The sequence below is a fragment of the Rhinatrema bivittatum genome, chromosome 9 (assembly GCF_901001135.1).
Source record: "Rhinatrema bivittatum chromosome 9, aRhiBiv1.1, whole genome shotgun sequence".
NCBI lineage: Eukaryota > Metazoa > Chordata > Amphibia > Gymnophiona > Rhinatrematidae > Rhinatrema > Rhinatrema bivittatum.
Window position 1 is genome coordinate 266,987,829 of NC_042623.1, and position 13,660 is coordinate 267,001,488.

Sequence of the window (13,660 nt, forward strand, 5' to 3'; positions counted from 1 at the left end):
AAAGCTTTGTGTGGTTTCTCCAGAGGAATGTGGGGGTGATGAAGCAGCATAAAGCCTGGGTCCATCAAGCTGCGTAATCCTAAGGTTTGTTCTGTCCACTGCGCCCCCTGCTTGCAAAGCGGTTGAATTTTAGCACATAGCCATCACGTATGTAGAAATGTTCCTGATTGTCCGCATGCTCTCCAGCATGTATCACTCACATGAGCGTATCTGAGATGCAGAGTGTGTGGGGTGAGATACCACCTGGTTATAAGCTTGTAGCAGTTCTCCTGTAAGGTAGCTGACACAGAACAGCTACGGGCAGCAGTATAAATTAGTGTCCATTCATCGGGACTGATAACCAAGCCCAAATCTTGTTCCCCACCCACACATTTTTAAATCTGGTATGCATGTGTATGCGGCCATCGGATTTTATAATATGCATGCACCGGCGCGCACAGGTTATAAAATCAGTGTGCTGCTTTCAAAATTGATCCCTGTATGCATTAGCAACTTGCAGCATCCCTTGCCATTCCAATCCTGAAACACACATCGGGTTCCTACTACTCCTACTCACTTCTATAGTGCTACTCGATGCACGAGCCCTACAATAACCCCTGCTATTCCAGTCCTGAGAGACCCCGCTCTGCCAATGCACCTCAATCCTGACCTGCAGCACCCCCTCCCTATTGCAAAAGTCAAAGTTTCTCCAATGCATCTCAGTCCTGCACTTCAGTAATCTCTGCTGTGCCAGCTATGATTCCTAGCTCTCTGCAGCAGCTTGGGGATATATTCTGCAGAAAGACATATGTAATTCTGCAGCCAAACTTTCAAAATTGAACTGTACTTCAGCAGTACATCCACAGGGCAAATTCTATCCCCTATATTGGCATTTTAATAGCAAAAAATCGTTACACATGGAAGGTAAACGTTTCTTTTACTAATTAGGTACTGAAAGCTATATTACAGCTACTTCATTATTTATGTGTAATATGATGTTAAATGTTATCTCTGTTATGGCAGTGATGGAGGATTGTAGCTTTACATAGTATGCAAATCCCCAGGAGGGGAGATCCACATTCAGAGCTAAAGGTTCAACATTCATACTGAATACATGAACTAATTCTCTCTTTTAAAAGGAAAATACTGTAATAAATTCTATAAGATTGTAATTTCTTACACTGGGGCCTATTTACTAAATGTTTTTCATTTAAGTTAGTTATATGCTACTTTTCTAAAATGGCACAATTTAATCAGAGCGGTGTTTTCTCCCAGTTTTCATCTATGGGAAAAAATGTTTAGTAAATAAAGCCCATAATGGCTAATGCAATTTTTCTTTAATCAGTTCTCTCCCTCTCTCCCGTGTACATCTTATCTCCTCCCATTTAATTCTCATTTCCACCACGGATAGGACACTTTACATGTGCCCGACACCTTGCACATTAGTAGGCTATAAGCAGAGCCCCCAGTTTCCTGTGGAAGCTTCTTCAAGATTTTGCAGCAAACGTTGGCCACTTCTGTAGTAGATTTTTCAAAATTATGTGGCAAATATGTATAATTTTGCACCTATTTGCAATTTTAAATCATGTCATTTATTTATTTACTTACTTTATAAACAAAGTCCTTTTCTGACATTATTCAGTTGTTGTTTTGGTTTTTTTTTATAGAAAAAGGAATCTTAGTAATTGGGACTGGAGAGGATGAAGTGAAAGATCTGGAAATGGGAAGAAAGATGAAAAAGAAATCTTAGGCAGTAGGGGGGAGATGGATAAGAGATGGAAGAGAGGATGGAGATTCAGGGAGGATAAGGAAAAGGAATGGGGGAAGAGGCTGAAGATTAGGAGGGAAAACACATGAAATAGAGGAGGAAAGAGGGAGATGGGAGTGAAGGAGAAGAGGGAAAGAAGTACCACATGCCTCCCCCAAATCACACCCCATCCCCTCATTCCCTTATCACCCTCTTAGGAAGTCACTTTCATCCCCTCACTCTCCCTCTTTCATTTCCCTTCCCCACCATCCCCTTATTCATTTCCTCCCCCCCCCCCCCCCCCCCCCCCATAAGCCACTTACAAACCCTGGTTCCCTCCCTTCTCTCTCCCCACCCAAGAAACCCATCTCTCACCCTGGTCCATTCCCTCCCCTACCCCACAAACCCCAGTTCATTCACTCTCTCCTTACCCAATCACAATCCCCGATTCATTCACTAACTCACTCCCCAGCATGGAAATTCCCAGTTCATTCACTCTCTCCTTACCCAATCACAATCCCCGATTCATTCACTAACTCACTCCCCACCCATGGAAATTCCCAGTTCATTCACTCTCTCCTTACCCAATCACAATCCCCGATTCATTCACTAACTCACTCCCCACCCATGGAAATTCCCAGTTCATTCACTCTCTCCTTACCCAATCACAATCCCCGATTCATTCACTAACTCACTCCCCACCCATGGAAATTCCCAGTTCATTCACTCTCTCCTTACCCAATCACAATCCCCGATTCATTCACTAACTCACTCCCCACCATGGAAATTCCCAGTTCATTCACTCTCTCCTTACCCAATCACAATCCCCGATTCATTCACTAACTCACTCCCCACCCATGGAAATTCCCAGTTCATTCACTCTCTCCTTACCCAATCACAATCCCCGATTCATTCACTAACTCACTCCCCACCCATGGAAATTCCCAGTTCATTCACTCTCTCCTTACCCAATCACAATCCCCGATTCATTCACTAACTCACTCCCCACCCATGGAAATTCCCAGTTCATTCACTCTCTCCTTACCCAATCACAATCCCCGATTCATTCACTAACTCACTCCCCACCCATGGAAATTCCCAGTTCATTCACTCTCTCCTTACCCAATCACAATCCCCGATTCATTCACTAACTCACTCCCCACCCATGGAAATTCCCAGTTCATTCACTCTCTCCTTACCCAATCACAATCCCCGATTCATTCACTAACTCACTCCCCACCCATGGAAATTCCCAGTTCATTCACTCACTCACTCTCGCCCCCTCCTTCCTTACTTCATTTATTCCTTTGCCCTACTTTAGGTGATCCCTGGTTCATTCATTCTTCACCCCCTATCTTCCCTTCCCCCACCCCAGCAATCCCACGTTTATTCACTCACCCCTCATCATAAAACAGTAGTAGGAAGAGGACGACCGTGGCCTTGCCCCTCCTTTGGCACATCCTTCCCTGCCAGGGTCAGAGTTCGCACGTTGCACCACATGGCTCAGCATGCACCGGGGTCAGGCTCCGCGGGGCAGGAGGAGCTGCGAGGTCGCCTTCTCCCTCCTCCTCTTTTGTGATTGGCGCAGATGAGTGAATGGATCCAGCATGGGGGAAGGATTATACTGTCTCAATGCCACAAATGCATTATTTCTGGGAAAAGAGAGGAACCGTTAGGGAAGCCATGCACCCACCAGGTCAAAATCCGGCCTTATGTTTGTTCTTGCCTTCTGGGCTCAATTTACAAGAAATCCCAAGAATCCCAGCCTCATTAACAAACATGAGATACAATTACACTACTATCCTATTAAGAGGATATTGTGTTAATGTTAAGCAATTAGGAAAATGTTATGCAAACTAACTGACTGGTGTGTAAAATGGAGGTGGCATCAACAATGCTTGGAGAGACTGCTTTTGAAATGCTTTGTACTCTCCTGAAATAGTCTATACTTTATCTAAATAAAGATCTTTCTTTAAGCTTCTGGTATTAAATGTTTATTTTGGTAAAGCACGACAGTTTTTGGCATCCTTGGGCAGGCACAAGTGAGGGAGAAGGCAGCATGGTGTTCCTGCTTGGGGAGGGAAAGGTTGCCCCTAGCCTTGTTTCTCTGGATGGGAAGGCCCCCATTTTCCCCCCTTCCCTCACGTGTGGATCCCCCACCTTATTTGGTTTAATTTACCACGTACCAGTAGGTGATAGAAATTTCTGTTTTATTTGGCCTATACATTTTAAATTTTGAGTTGTAGGTTGCTTAGTGTGTATGTAATGTTATTTAGCAATAAGGGTTCATGTTCGTTATCCTTACTATCTAGGGCACATGGAAGGGGTTGGGTTTTTCATCTGTGCTGTGCAGTTTTTCTTTCCAATTGAATGTTTCTTTTGTTATTGTTAATGTAGTACATATTCTATGTATCCTTTATGTATGCAAATGCTTATGCTTTGTATATAATCAAAATTCAATAAAGTTAAAAAAAAAACAAAACAAACAAAAAAAACCCCCCCTGATCTAACACCTTTTTAAAGTTAGCACCAGGAGACTGGTTCTATCCTGGTTAAGGTGGAGTCTGTCCTTTCAGAAAAGACTTCCCCTTCCCCAAAAGGTTGGCAAATTTATTGATAAGAAAACATTTAGTTGTAATAATATTCACTTCTCAAGTAGCTAAATCCCAATTAGCTTAAATACTTTTTATGTGACAAACATCTTGGAAAGTGACAGTCTATTTTAATTTCATCATTTCTGGAGCATTGAACATTTCTGTTTTGATTTAAACATCCCAATACTTTATTTTAAATATCTTGGTCCTCCTTTTTCCTCTATAAGATAATTTCGAATTGTTTCTCATAATGTCTGGTTACTTCTCAGACTCACTCTCTGCAGCTGCAAATGAACTGTATACATATACCAAATGTTCAGGACTGCCAATATTGCTTGATGTTAATGGACAGAAGCCTACGCCGAAGTGACCACAGACAATATAAAATATAAACTTCACTGACCAAAACAGAAAGAGGAACTAAATCATTAAAACTGACATTTTCTTATGTTCTTATGTTTTCTTATGTTCTTATGTTCTTATGACTTAGAGGAGGTCACGTGATACAGTAGGGGGTAAGACGTGGTGTTGTTGAGCTCCGCATCCCCTCCCTCCAGAGGAGCTATTTCTTTCTTATTTTTTCAGTTTATTTGCTTCTTTTGGTGCTCGGGGGATTGCCATACTATCTCCACTCGCTCATTGGGGCATTTTGTTATTTAACTGTATGGCCACAAAACCACAACGCCGTGGCCCAGAAAAGCTTAAGCCAGCAAAGTCTAAAATGGCAGTGGGCTCTAGCCCTCCTCCTTCTCCCGAGACATTAAGGTAACGGAGGTAGATGAGGCTGTGAAAGCGGCACTGGATATAAAGTTTGAAAAAATGTACGAAAAATTTGAAGATATAAATCAGTTATTTGCAGTCTCAGCAACGTGCTTCCAGGAGGAAGCAGCAAGCGGAGGATCGAGCAGGCATTTTAGAGAAACAGCTAGCCGCTGTGAAATCAGAGGCAGACCAACAAGCCAAAAAGCTTGACGATTTAGAAAACAGATCCCGGAGGGGAAACTTAAGGTTTATAGGTTTCCCCAAAACCATTCCAGAAGTGGATCTCGCTAAGATTTTAGAAGGCTGGTTGCCATGTGTTCTGGATCTCTCAACTAAACATGGCATCCTCAGAACTGAGCAAGCTCATTGGCCTGGACAGAAACCAAATGAGTAGAGCAAACTGTGTCCAATTATAGCCAAATTATTGAATTCCACCCAAAAAATGGATATCCTTCAGGCATATCGTAAAAACCGTAAGATAGACTACAAAGGCACGCCGATACTGATCTTTCAAGATTATTCAACGTTGGTGGCGGTGCAACGGAAAGCTTTTGCCCCGGTCTGTGCGAAGTTGGTTCAACACAAAATCCCCTTTATGTTGCAATACCCGGCTAAATTAAAAATTACATGGCAGAATGTTTCTCATATTTACGACAAGGTAGATGCAGCTCTACAATTTGGGCAGACTGTGGAAAAGCGATCCCCTGAGTGAGATTTCGAGATAGTTGGGAAAGCAGTTGCAAATCTATTATAACTTAACATTTTGGCAAATATGAAGTGTTGGCTTCGATTGCAATCTTGTTTTAGCACCCTGTTTACTGTTTATCAAAGTTTTGGGCTCGAAAGCCGGAGGCCTTGGTGAAGATGACTGCTTTTGGTCCAGTTCACTGGATGACCTGCTGATGGCCACATGTCAATTAATCAACATCAGCAACCTTGGATTGTTGTGCATGCATTTTCAATCATCATGCTCAGCCTAACAAAACTTGTTTCCAGATTATTTTTCCATGTTCTCTGAGGCACACCAACAGTGCATGTGACCGCTTTGTGCCTCGCAGTTGATGACTGTTTTTCTCTTAAGGGAAACTTTGGTTGCATGTCAAGCAAAGACAGTATATTGATCATTCAACATTTTGTCCTTGACGTTTTTTTTCTTCTCGTCTTTTCTCCCTCCCACACATGCTATTGTCTGGAGGGAGGGGATGTCTCATGTCTGAGGGAGAAGGGTATTGTTATTGCTTGGGGGTTGGGGGAGAGGGGGGGTGGTGGGGGTTCACAGAATGATATTCATGAAAAATTGTTTTGTTGATCCTGAACTCTGCATTGTCATTTGGTGGCGTACATTGTCACTATCAAGTCTCTACTGGCTCAAGTTCAGATCCTGGCTGGGAGGTCCGGGCTTTTGGTTAAGGGTTATTTTCTTTGTTTTATCTATAGAAGAAATGGGGATATTATGATGCTTTCAGATCTGAGATTTTGGTCTTGGAATGTGTTGGGAGTGGGTTCTGTGGTCAAATGTTACAAAATTCTGCAGTCTTTACAGAGACATAATGTACAGGTAGTTAGACTGAGTAGAACATCAAAAGTTACATCGTACTGGGTGGGCCAAGCATTCTCAGCGCAATGATCTTCTAGGGTTGTAGGAGTGGCAATATTATTTGGAAAGCGGGTATAATTTCAATCTGGGAGACTACTGGGCAAATGGTTACGATTCGCAGCATATATGCTCCGAATATTTACCAACATGCTTTTTTCATCAAAGTGTTGAAACTAATTGCTGAGCATGTCCAAGACTGCCTACTCATAGGAGGTGACTTTAATTGTGTGTTGGACCTAACCCGAGATAGAACATCAGGATGTCCTGGAGCAGGGGACCTGGGGACGGGGTGTCTTATATACGTAACATATTAGGGGTAATAGATATATGGTGCATGCTTCACCTGATGGATGTTGAATACACCCATATTTCAAGAGCTCATGGTACAGAATCACATATAGACTACATGCTAATAAAAGGGACAGATTTCGCTTAAGAACATAAGAAATTGCCATGCTGGGTCAGACCAAGGGTCCATCAAGTCCAGCATACTGTTTCCAACAGAGGCCAACCAGGCCACAAGAACCTGGCAATTACCCAAACACTAAGAAGATCCCATGCTACTGATGCAATTAATAGTAGTGGCTAATCCCTAAGTAAACTTGATTAATAGCAGTTAATGGATTTCTCCTCCAAGAACTTATCCAAACCTTTTTTTAACCCAGCTACACTAACTACATCCTCTGGCAACAAATTCCAGAGCTTTATTGTGCGTTGAGTGAAAAAGAATTTTTCTCCAATTAGTCTTAAATGTGTTACTTGCTAACTTCATGGAATGCCCCCTAGTCCTTCTATTATTCAAAAGTGTAAATAACCGATTCACATCTACTCGTTCAAGACCTCTCATGATCTTAAAGACCTCTACCATATCCCCCCTCAGCCGTCTCTTCTCCAAGCTGAACACTCCTAACCTCTTCAGCCTTTCCTCATAGGGGAGCTGTTCCATCCCCTTTATCATTTTGGTTGCCCTTCTCTGGACCTTCTCCATCGCAATTTTATCTTTTTTGAGATGTGGCGACCAGAATTGTACACAGTATTCAAAGTGCAGTCTCACTATGGAGCGATATAGAGGCATTATGACATTTTCTGTTTTATTAACCATTCCCTTCCTAATAATTCCTAACATTCTGTTTGCTGTTTTGAGTGCTGCAGCACACTGAGCTGACAATTTTAAAGTATTATCCACTATGATGCCTAGATCTTTTTCCTGGGTGGTAGCTCCTAATATGGAACCTAACATAGTGTAATTACAGCAAGGGTTATTTTTCCCTATACGTAACACCTTGCACTTGTCCACATTAAATTTCATGTGCCATTTGGATGCCCAATCTTCCAGTCTTGCAAGGTCCTCCTGTAATGTCTCACAATCCACTTGTGATTTAACTACTCTAAATAATTTTGTATCATCCGCAAATTTGATAACCTCACTCGTCGTATTCCTTTCCAGATCATTTACAACCCTACACTCAGTCAACAGGTATTCCCCAATGTTCGTCACTATGTCCTATACTATTCAATATATATCTTCTACCTCTCTGTCAAATCCTATCACTAAATGTGCAATATAAAATTTATGCAGATAACATTCAACTATTTGTTCCCTATAAATCATCTTGGTCTGAGACTCTCTCTTTGATTCAACTATAGAATGATGGATGGCTCATAATCATTTAAAATTGAATACAAAAAAAACGGAAATACTATTTCTCAGTTATATAGATAATCCTAGCAACACCCCTCCTGCAAACATAACTTTAGGCAAAGACGTTATTCCAATTACTAAACTAGCACGAAACTTAGGTGTTTGGATTGATACCAACTTAACATTAACTCAACACATATCTAAAACAGTAAATTCGTTTTTCAAGCTACATGTACTAAAGCGACTTCACCCTCTTCTTTTCTTTCGTGATTACCGATTAGTATTACAGACACTGATTTTTTCAGGTTTAGACTACTGCAACGAGCTTTATCTGGGTTTACCCGAAACTGTAATCAGACCTCTTTAGCTGATCCAGAACTCTGCAGCAAGGCTTCTTACGGCTACTCCCATGAGACATCACATTTCCCCCATTTTACAAAAGTTGCATTGGTTACCCGTCAGATTCAGAATCCAGTTCAAAATTCTCATGACAAATAACTCAGATTCTATTTGGCTATGTTCTACACTAAGAGTATATAAACCTACCAGAGAACTTAGATCAGCGGCAAAAAACTTATTAGAAATTCCATCAATTAAAAAGGCTGCCTTAAGTATTACCAGGCAAAGAGCCTTTTCAGTGGCCGGCCCCATTCTGTGGAATTTGTTGCCTGACCCCCTAAGACAAATTTCCAGCAGAAATGAATTTAAGAAAGCGCTAAAAACCTATTTATTTACAGAAGCATTCGGGAAGATCGATCCCACTCAGTAGTCACTAGCCCAGCTTCATATATGGGTACTTAAACTTCAATTAATATCAGGAGATTACCATCTTGATAGCTATGTTGTGTATTTCTTCTTTTCTTTTTATACTTTTATTTAAAATAATAATAAATTATTTAAATGTGCTTATTTTGTTATAATTTTAAAAATGTTTATTTATATTGATCATGAAGTAGATTGTATTTTTATTTTTTGTTTTATTATTTTTATCTTATTTGAATTCTTTTGTTACTATCATTGTAAACCGCTTTGGTCAATCTTGCATTGGTAAAACGGTATATAAATATTTTAAATAAATAAATATATTGAAAAGCACCAGTCCAAGTACAGATCCCTGAGGCACTCCACTGTTTACACTTTTCCACTGAGAAAATTGACCATTTAATCCTACTCTCTGTTTCCGGTCTTTTAACCAGTTTGTAATCCACGAAAGGACATCACCTCCTATCCCATGACTTTTTAGTTTTCTTAGAAGCCTCTCATGAATGACTTTGTCAAATGCCTTCTGAAAGTCCAAATACACTACATCTACCGGTTCACCTTTATCAACATGCTTATTAACCCCTTCAAAAAAATGAAGCAGATTTGTTAGGCAAGACTTCCCTTGGGTAAATCCATGTTGATTGTGTTCCATTAAACTATGTCTTTCTATATGCTCTAAGATTTTGATCTTGAGAATAGTTTCCACTATTTTTCCCGGCACTGAAGTCAGGCTCACTGGTCTATAGTTACCCGGATCGCCCCTGGAGCCTTTTTTAAATATTGGGGTTATATTGGCCACCCTCCAGTCTTCAGGTACAATGGATGATTTTAATGTTAGGTTACAAATTTTAACTGATAGATCATAAATTTCATTTTTTAGTTCCTTCAGTACCCTAGGATGCATACCATCCGGTCCATGTGATTTGCTACTCTTTAGTTTGTCAATCTGGCCTACTACATCTTCCAGGTTCACAGTGATTTCGTTCAGTTTCTCTGACTCATCACCCCTGAAAACCATCTCCGGAACAGGTATCTCCCCAACATCCTCATTAGTAAACACAGAAGCAATGGCCTTATCTTCCCTAAGAGCCCCTTTAACCCCCTCGGTCATCTAATGGTCCAACCGACTCCCTCACAGGTTTCTTGCTTCAGATATATTTTAAAAAGTTTTTATTATGAGTTTTTGCCTCTATGGCCAACTTAATTTCAAATTCTCTCTTCGCCTGTCTTATCAATGTTTTACACTTAACTTGACAATGCTTATGTTTTATCCTATTTTCTTCAGATGGATCCTTCTTCCAATTTTTTAAGGATTTTTTTTTGGCTAAAATAGCCTCTTTCACCTCACCCAGTCAGTATTGGGGTAATTGAAATCTCCCATTATTATTGCACTGCCAAATTGATTAGCTTCCATGTTTTCCGGTCCTCCTCTACTGCAAAGGGTGCAGGGCCTCTGGAAACTGGGGCTGTGGAAGTCAATCCCTGGATCGCCTGCGGCGACCTCTGGAATCCTCTCCCAGGGGATGCTTGGGTGCTTAAGGCAGAGCTGGGACCACTAGAAATTAAAGATCATGCTCTGGTGATTTTAGATTTACAGAACATCTGCCAGGTGAATATTTATTTCAAATTGTATACTGGTATTCTAATGCAATCATACCATATTCTAATGTAATTATGTCAGTTTGTGGAAATTTCATAAATATCTCTATGGAGACGAAGTGTGTCACTCCTTTTTACTGAAAAAATGGGAACTTTATTCCAATGACAATGCAGGCCACAAGAGTCAACCACTCAGGTGGTCCTGAGAGGAGACATTTTGGCCCATGAAGCAACATGAAGCAAAATGATGCTTCAGCCACATTTGATACTTGGAAGGTAAGAAACAGGGATTTGAAAAGAAACCAACTAAACAGAACAAGTAGTAAGTCTATAATGTGAGTTAGATTCCTTGTTATAGCAGAGCGTGTAAAAAGCTTTGAGTACTACAAGGCCAAGCATTATCATTATGGGAACAGATCAGGGAAAATTCTTGTGAACAGGACAAAGGCTTGAGGAGGCAAGAGACATATTTCTACCATGCGTTCTCCCTTAGGTAAATTGGTTAATTCTAATGACTATATTAGTGTGTTATTTCGTAACTACTATCAAGCTCTTTATATACAGAAGAGTTGGGTAACATAACCCAAATTGAAGTATATTTACAACTATCTGGTCTACCCTGACTAATGGATGCTCAACTAGAGGTCCTTAATAGACCCAATCTTGCACAGGAAGTTTTGGATGGCATCAAGAAGGCACAGCTGCTTAAAGCACTGGAGCCCAATGGCTATCCAGTTGAATTTTTCAAGATATTAGCCCCGCGATTATCACTAACTTTAAGCGCAGCATTTGCAGATCTTATAGATGGCCAATACTCACCTTATTCTCCAAGTATGGCATACATTACAGTTATTCCCAAGGCTAATAAAGACCCGACTGTTCCAGAACCATACTGACCTATTTCCCTTCTAAACTTCAATTTTAAATTATTAGCTAATAATCATGGCAGATAAGCTGGCTGCTATTTTGCCGCATCTCATAAATGAGGACCAAGTGGAATTTGTCAAGGGCATGAGCTCTTCTATGAATGTGCAAAAAGTTTTGGCTTCCTTGGAATCCTGTCACTAGCAGGAACTCTCATCGATGCTTATCAGTTTCAATGCTTAGAAAGCATTTGATCAGGTAAGTTGGTCTTTCATGTATGCAGTTTTAGATAAGATGGGATTTGGTGGATATTTCCGATGAGTATTGGAGGTTCTTTATGATCAACCTTCAGTCTCCTTTGAGCTCCACTGGGGAACAAGACAGGGATGCCCTCTGTGGCCATTACATTTTCTTATTACTTTGGAACCCCTATTAAACAGAATGAGAGGCAATATTAATATTAAGGGAATCTCCATAAGACCTGACGTGTATTGGTTGCCTTTGCAGATGATATCCTGGTTCATATTGGAGATCCGGAGGAATCTTGGGCAGCACTGAGAGAGGAATTTCTCATATATCAGGAGGTGGCAGTGTTAAAGTTGAACTTGGGGAAATCTAAAGTCGTGCTCACTAAATAAGAAATGCAGACGTGGCTAGGGGAAGGTTTCCCAGTCCCAAGAGTTGAAAATTCTTTAACATATTTAGGGGTCCTAATTCCTCAAATCCCTGCCAGGATAAAATTGTTAAATTATGAGGTTACCTGGATGAAGACGAGCAATCAGTTAAATAGCTGGATGGATCTGCCAGTTTCATTGGCTGGGAGGGTGGCGTTATATCAAATGATGATTCTTCCTCAGTGGCTCTATATGATGCAGTTGATTCCCAAATATTGGTCTAGGAAAGAGCTGATGGGTATAGATAAACAGATGTGGAGATTTTTATGGAAAGGTCTGAAACCTCATATAGCTTTGGCTAAAATATGGCATCTTAAAAATCAAGGGGGAATGGGATTGGCAGATATAAGAATGTATAATGTTGCTTGCAATTTAAGACATATAGGAGACTGGATTATAGATACTAGTTATTATACAACAAATACACAGGAGGCATTAGCAACACTCCAAAAAATTATCCACACAAATGAGAAGGGAGATGCAAGGAATATACACAGTCCACAATTATTGTAGAAAAATGAAGTAATAGTTCTTTTTAATTTTTCATCAATTCAAAACAGCTCATCCAAAGCTCATTGTAATGTAATACAGTCCTCAATGAGGTCCCCCCCTTTTTGACACGGACCCGTGTTTCGCATAAAGCTGCTTCGGGAGGGACTAATACAGTGTATAATTTCAACCACTGAAAATTCAAACAGAAAGAAATTTCATCAATATATATACTGACTGTGAACAAGGGCAATATTCTAACAAGATGCCGAGAACACATACCTTTGTTAATAGTCCATATCTAAAACCAGGGAGAGCGGACAGTACGGACTGAAACAGAGCTTTAAAGAAGAACATACACTGAAAACCCATTAAATGAAGTAGTGCCATTCGATCTCATTGTTGAGACCTCCAGGAGCTAGGCTGTTAAGTTTACAGATCCATTTTTGCTCCCTTTGTGTCAAAATTTCAGAGAAATTACCTCCTTATATAGGCGGGGGTACAACATCGATGACTAAAAATTTCAAATCATTCTCAGTATGTGTACAACTAACCCAATGGGGAACTAAAGGTGCAGATTCACGGCCAGTTCGGATATTAGGACGATGTTCAATCATCCTGATGCGTACTGGTCGAATATTCTTACCTACGTACAGTTTTGGGGGGGGGCAAATGACCACATAGACAACCCCTTGCGAAGCACAAGTGGTAGTAAAATTGAGATGGTAAATCTTATGAGAAATGGGATGTTCAAAAATGGTACTGGTGACAGTGTCCACACGGAGAATGACCAAGGTGGCCGGATGGACTAAGTGAAGTAATGTCATTGAGATGGGAGTGTACCGATCTCTAAGGTTGCGACCACGTCTAAATGTGAAGCGTAAAGGGAAGTCAAAACATTTGTGTAGAGCAAGAATAGGCCAATGACAGCTAATGATAGATGTAAGGTCT

The 13,660-nt window shown here is 40.6% G+C and overlaps 1 protein-coding gene across 4 annotated transcripts in view; it reads right to left on the minus strand.

Moving 5' to 3' along the window:
* The window catches only part of RAB6B (RAB6B, member RAS oncogene family), a 166,470-nt gene that overhangs the window by 120,465 nt on the left and 32,345 nt on the right, over positions 1 to 13,660 (minus strand). For 2 of the 4 annotated variants that reach the window (XM_029615188.1, XM_029615187.1), the window contains exon 1: positions 3,125 to 3,146. The exons of the other annotated variants lie outside the window; for them this stretch is intronic. In XM_029615188.1, coding sequence (XP_029471048.1) covers positions 3,125 to 3,134 — 10 coding nt within the window. In that variant the 5' untranslated portion in view covers positions 3,135 to 3,146. Of the gene's footprint in view, positions 1 to 3,124; positions 3,147 to 13,660 lie in introns of those variants that run through there. 4 annotated transcript variants of the gene reach the window in all.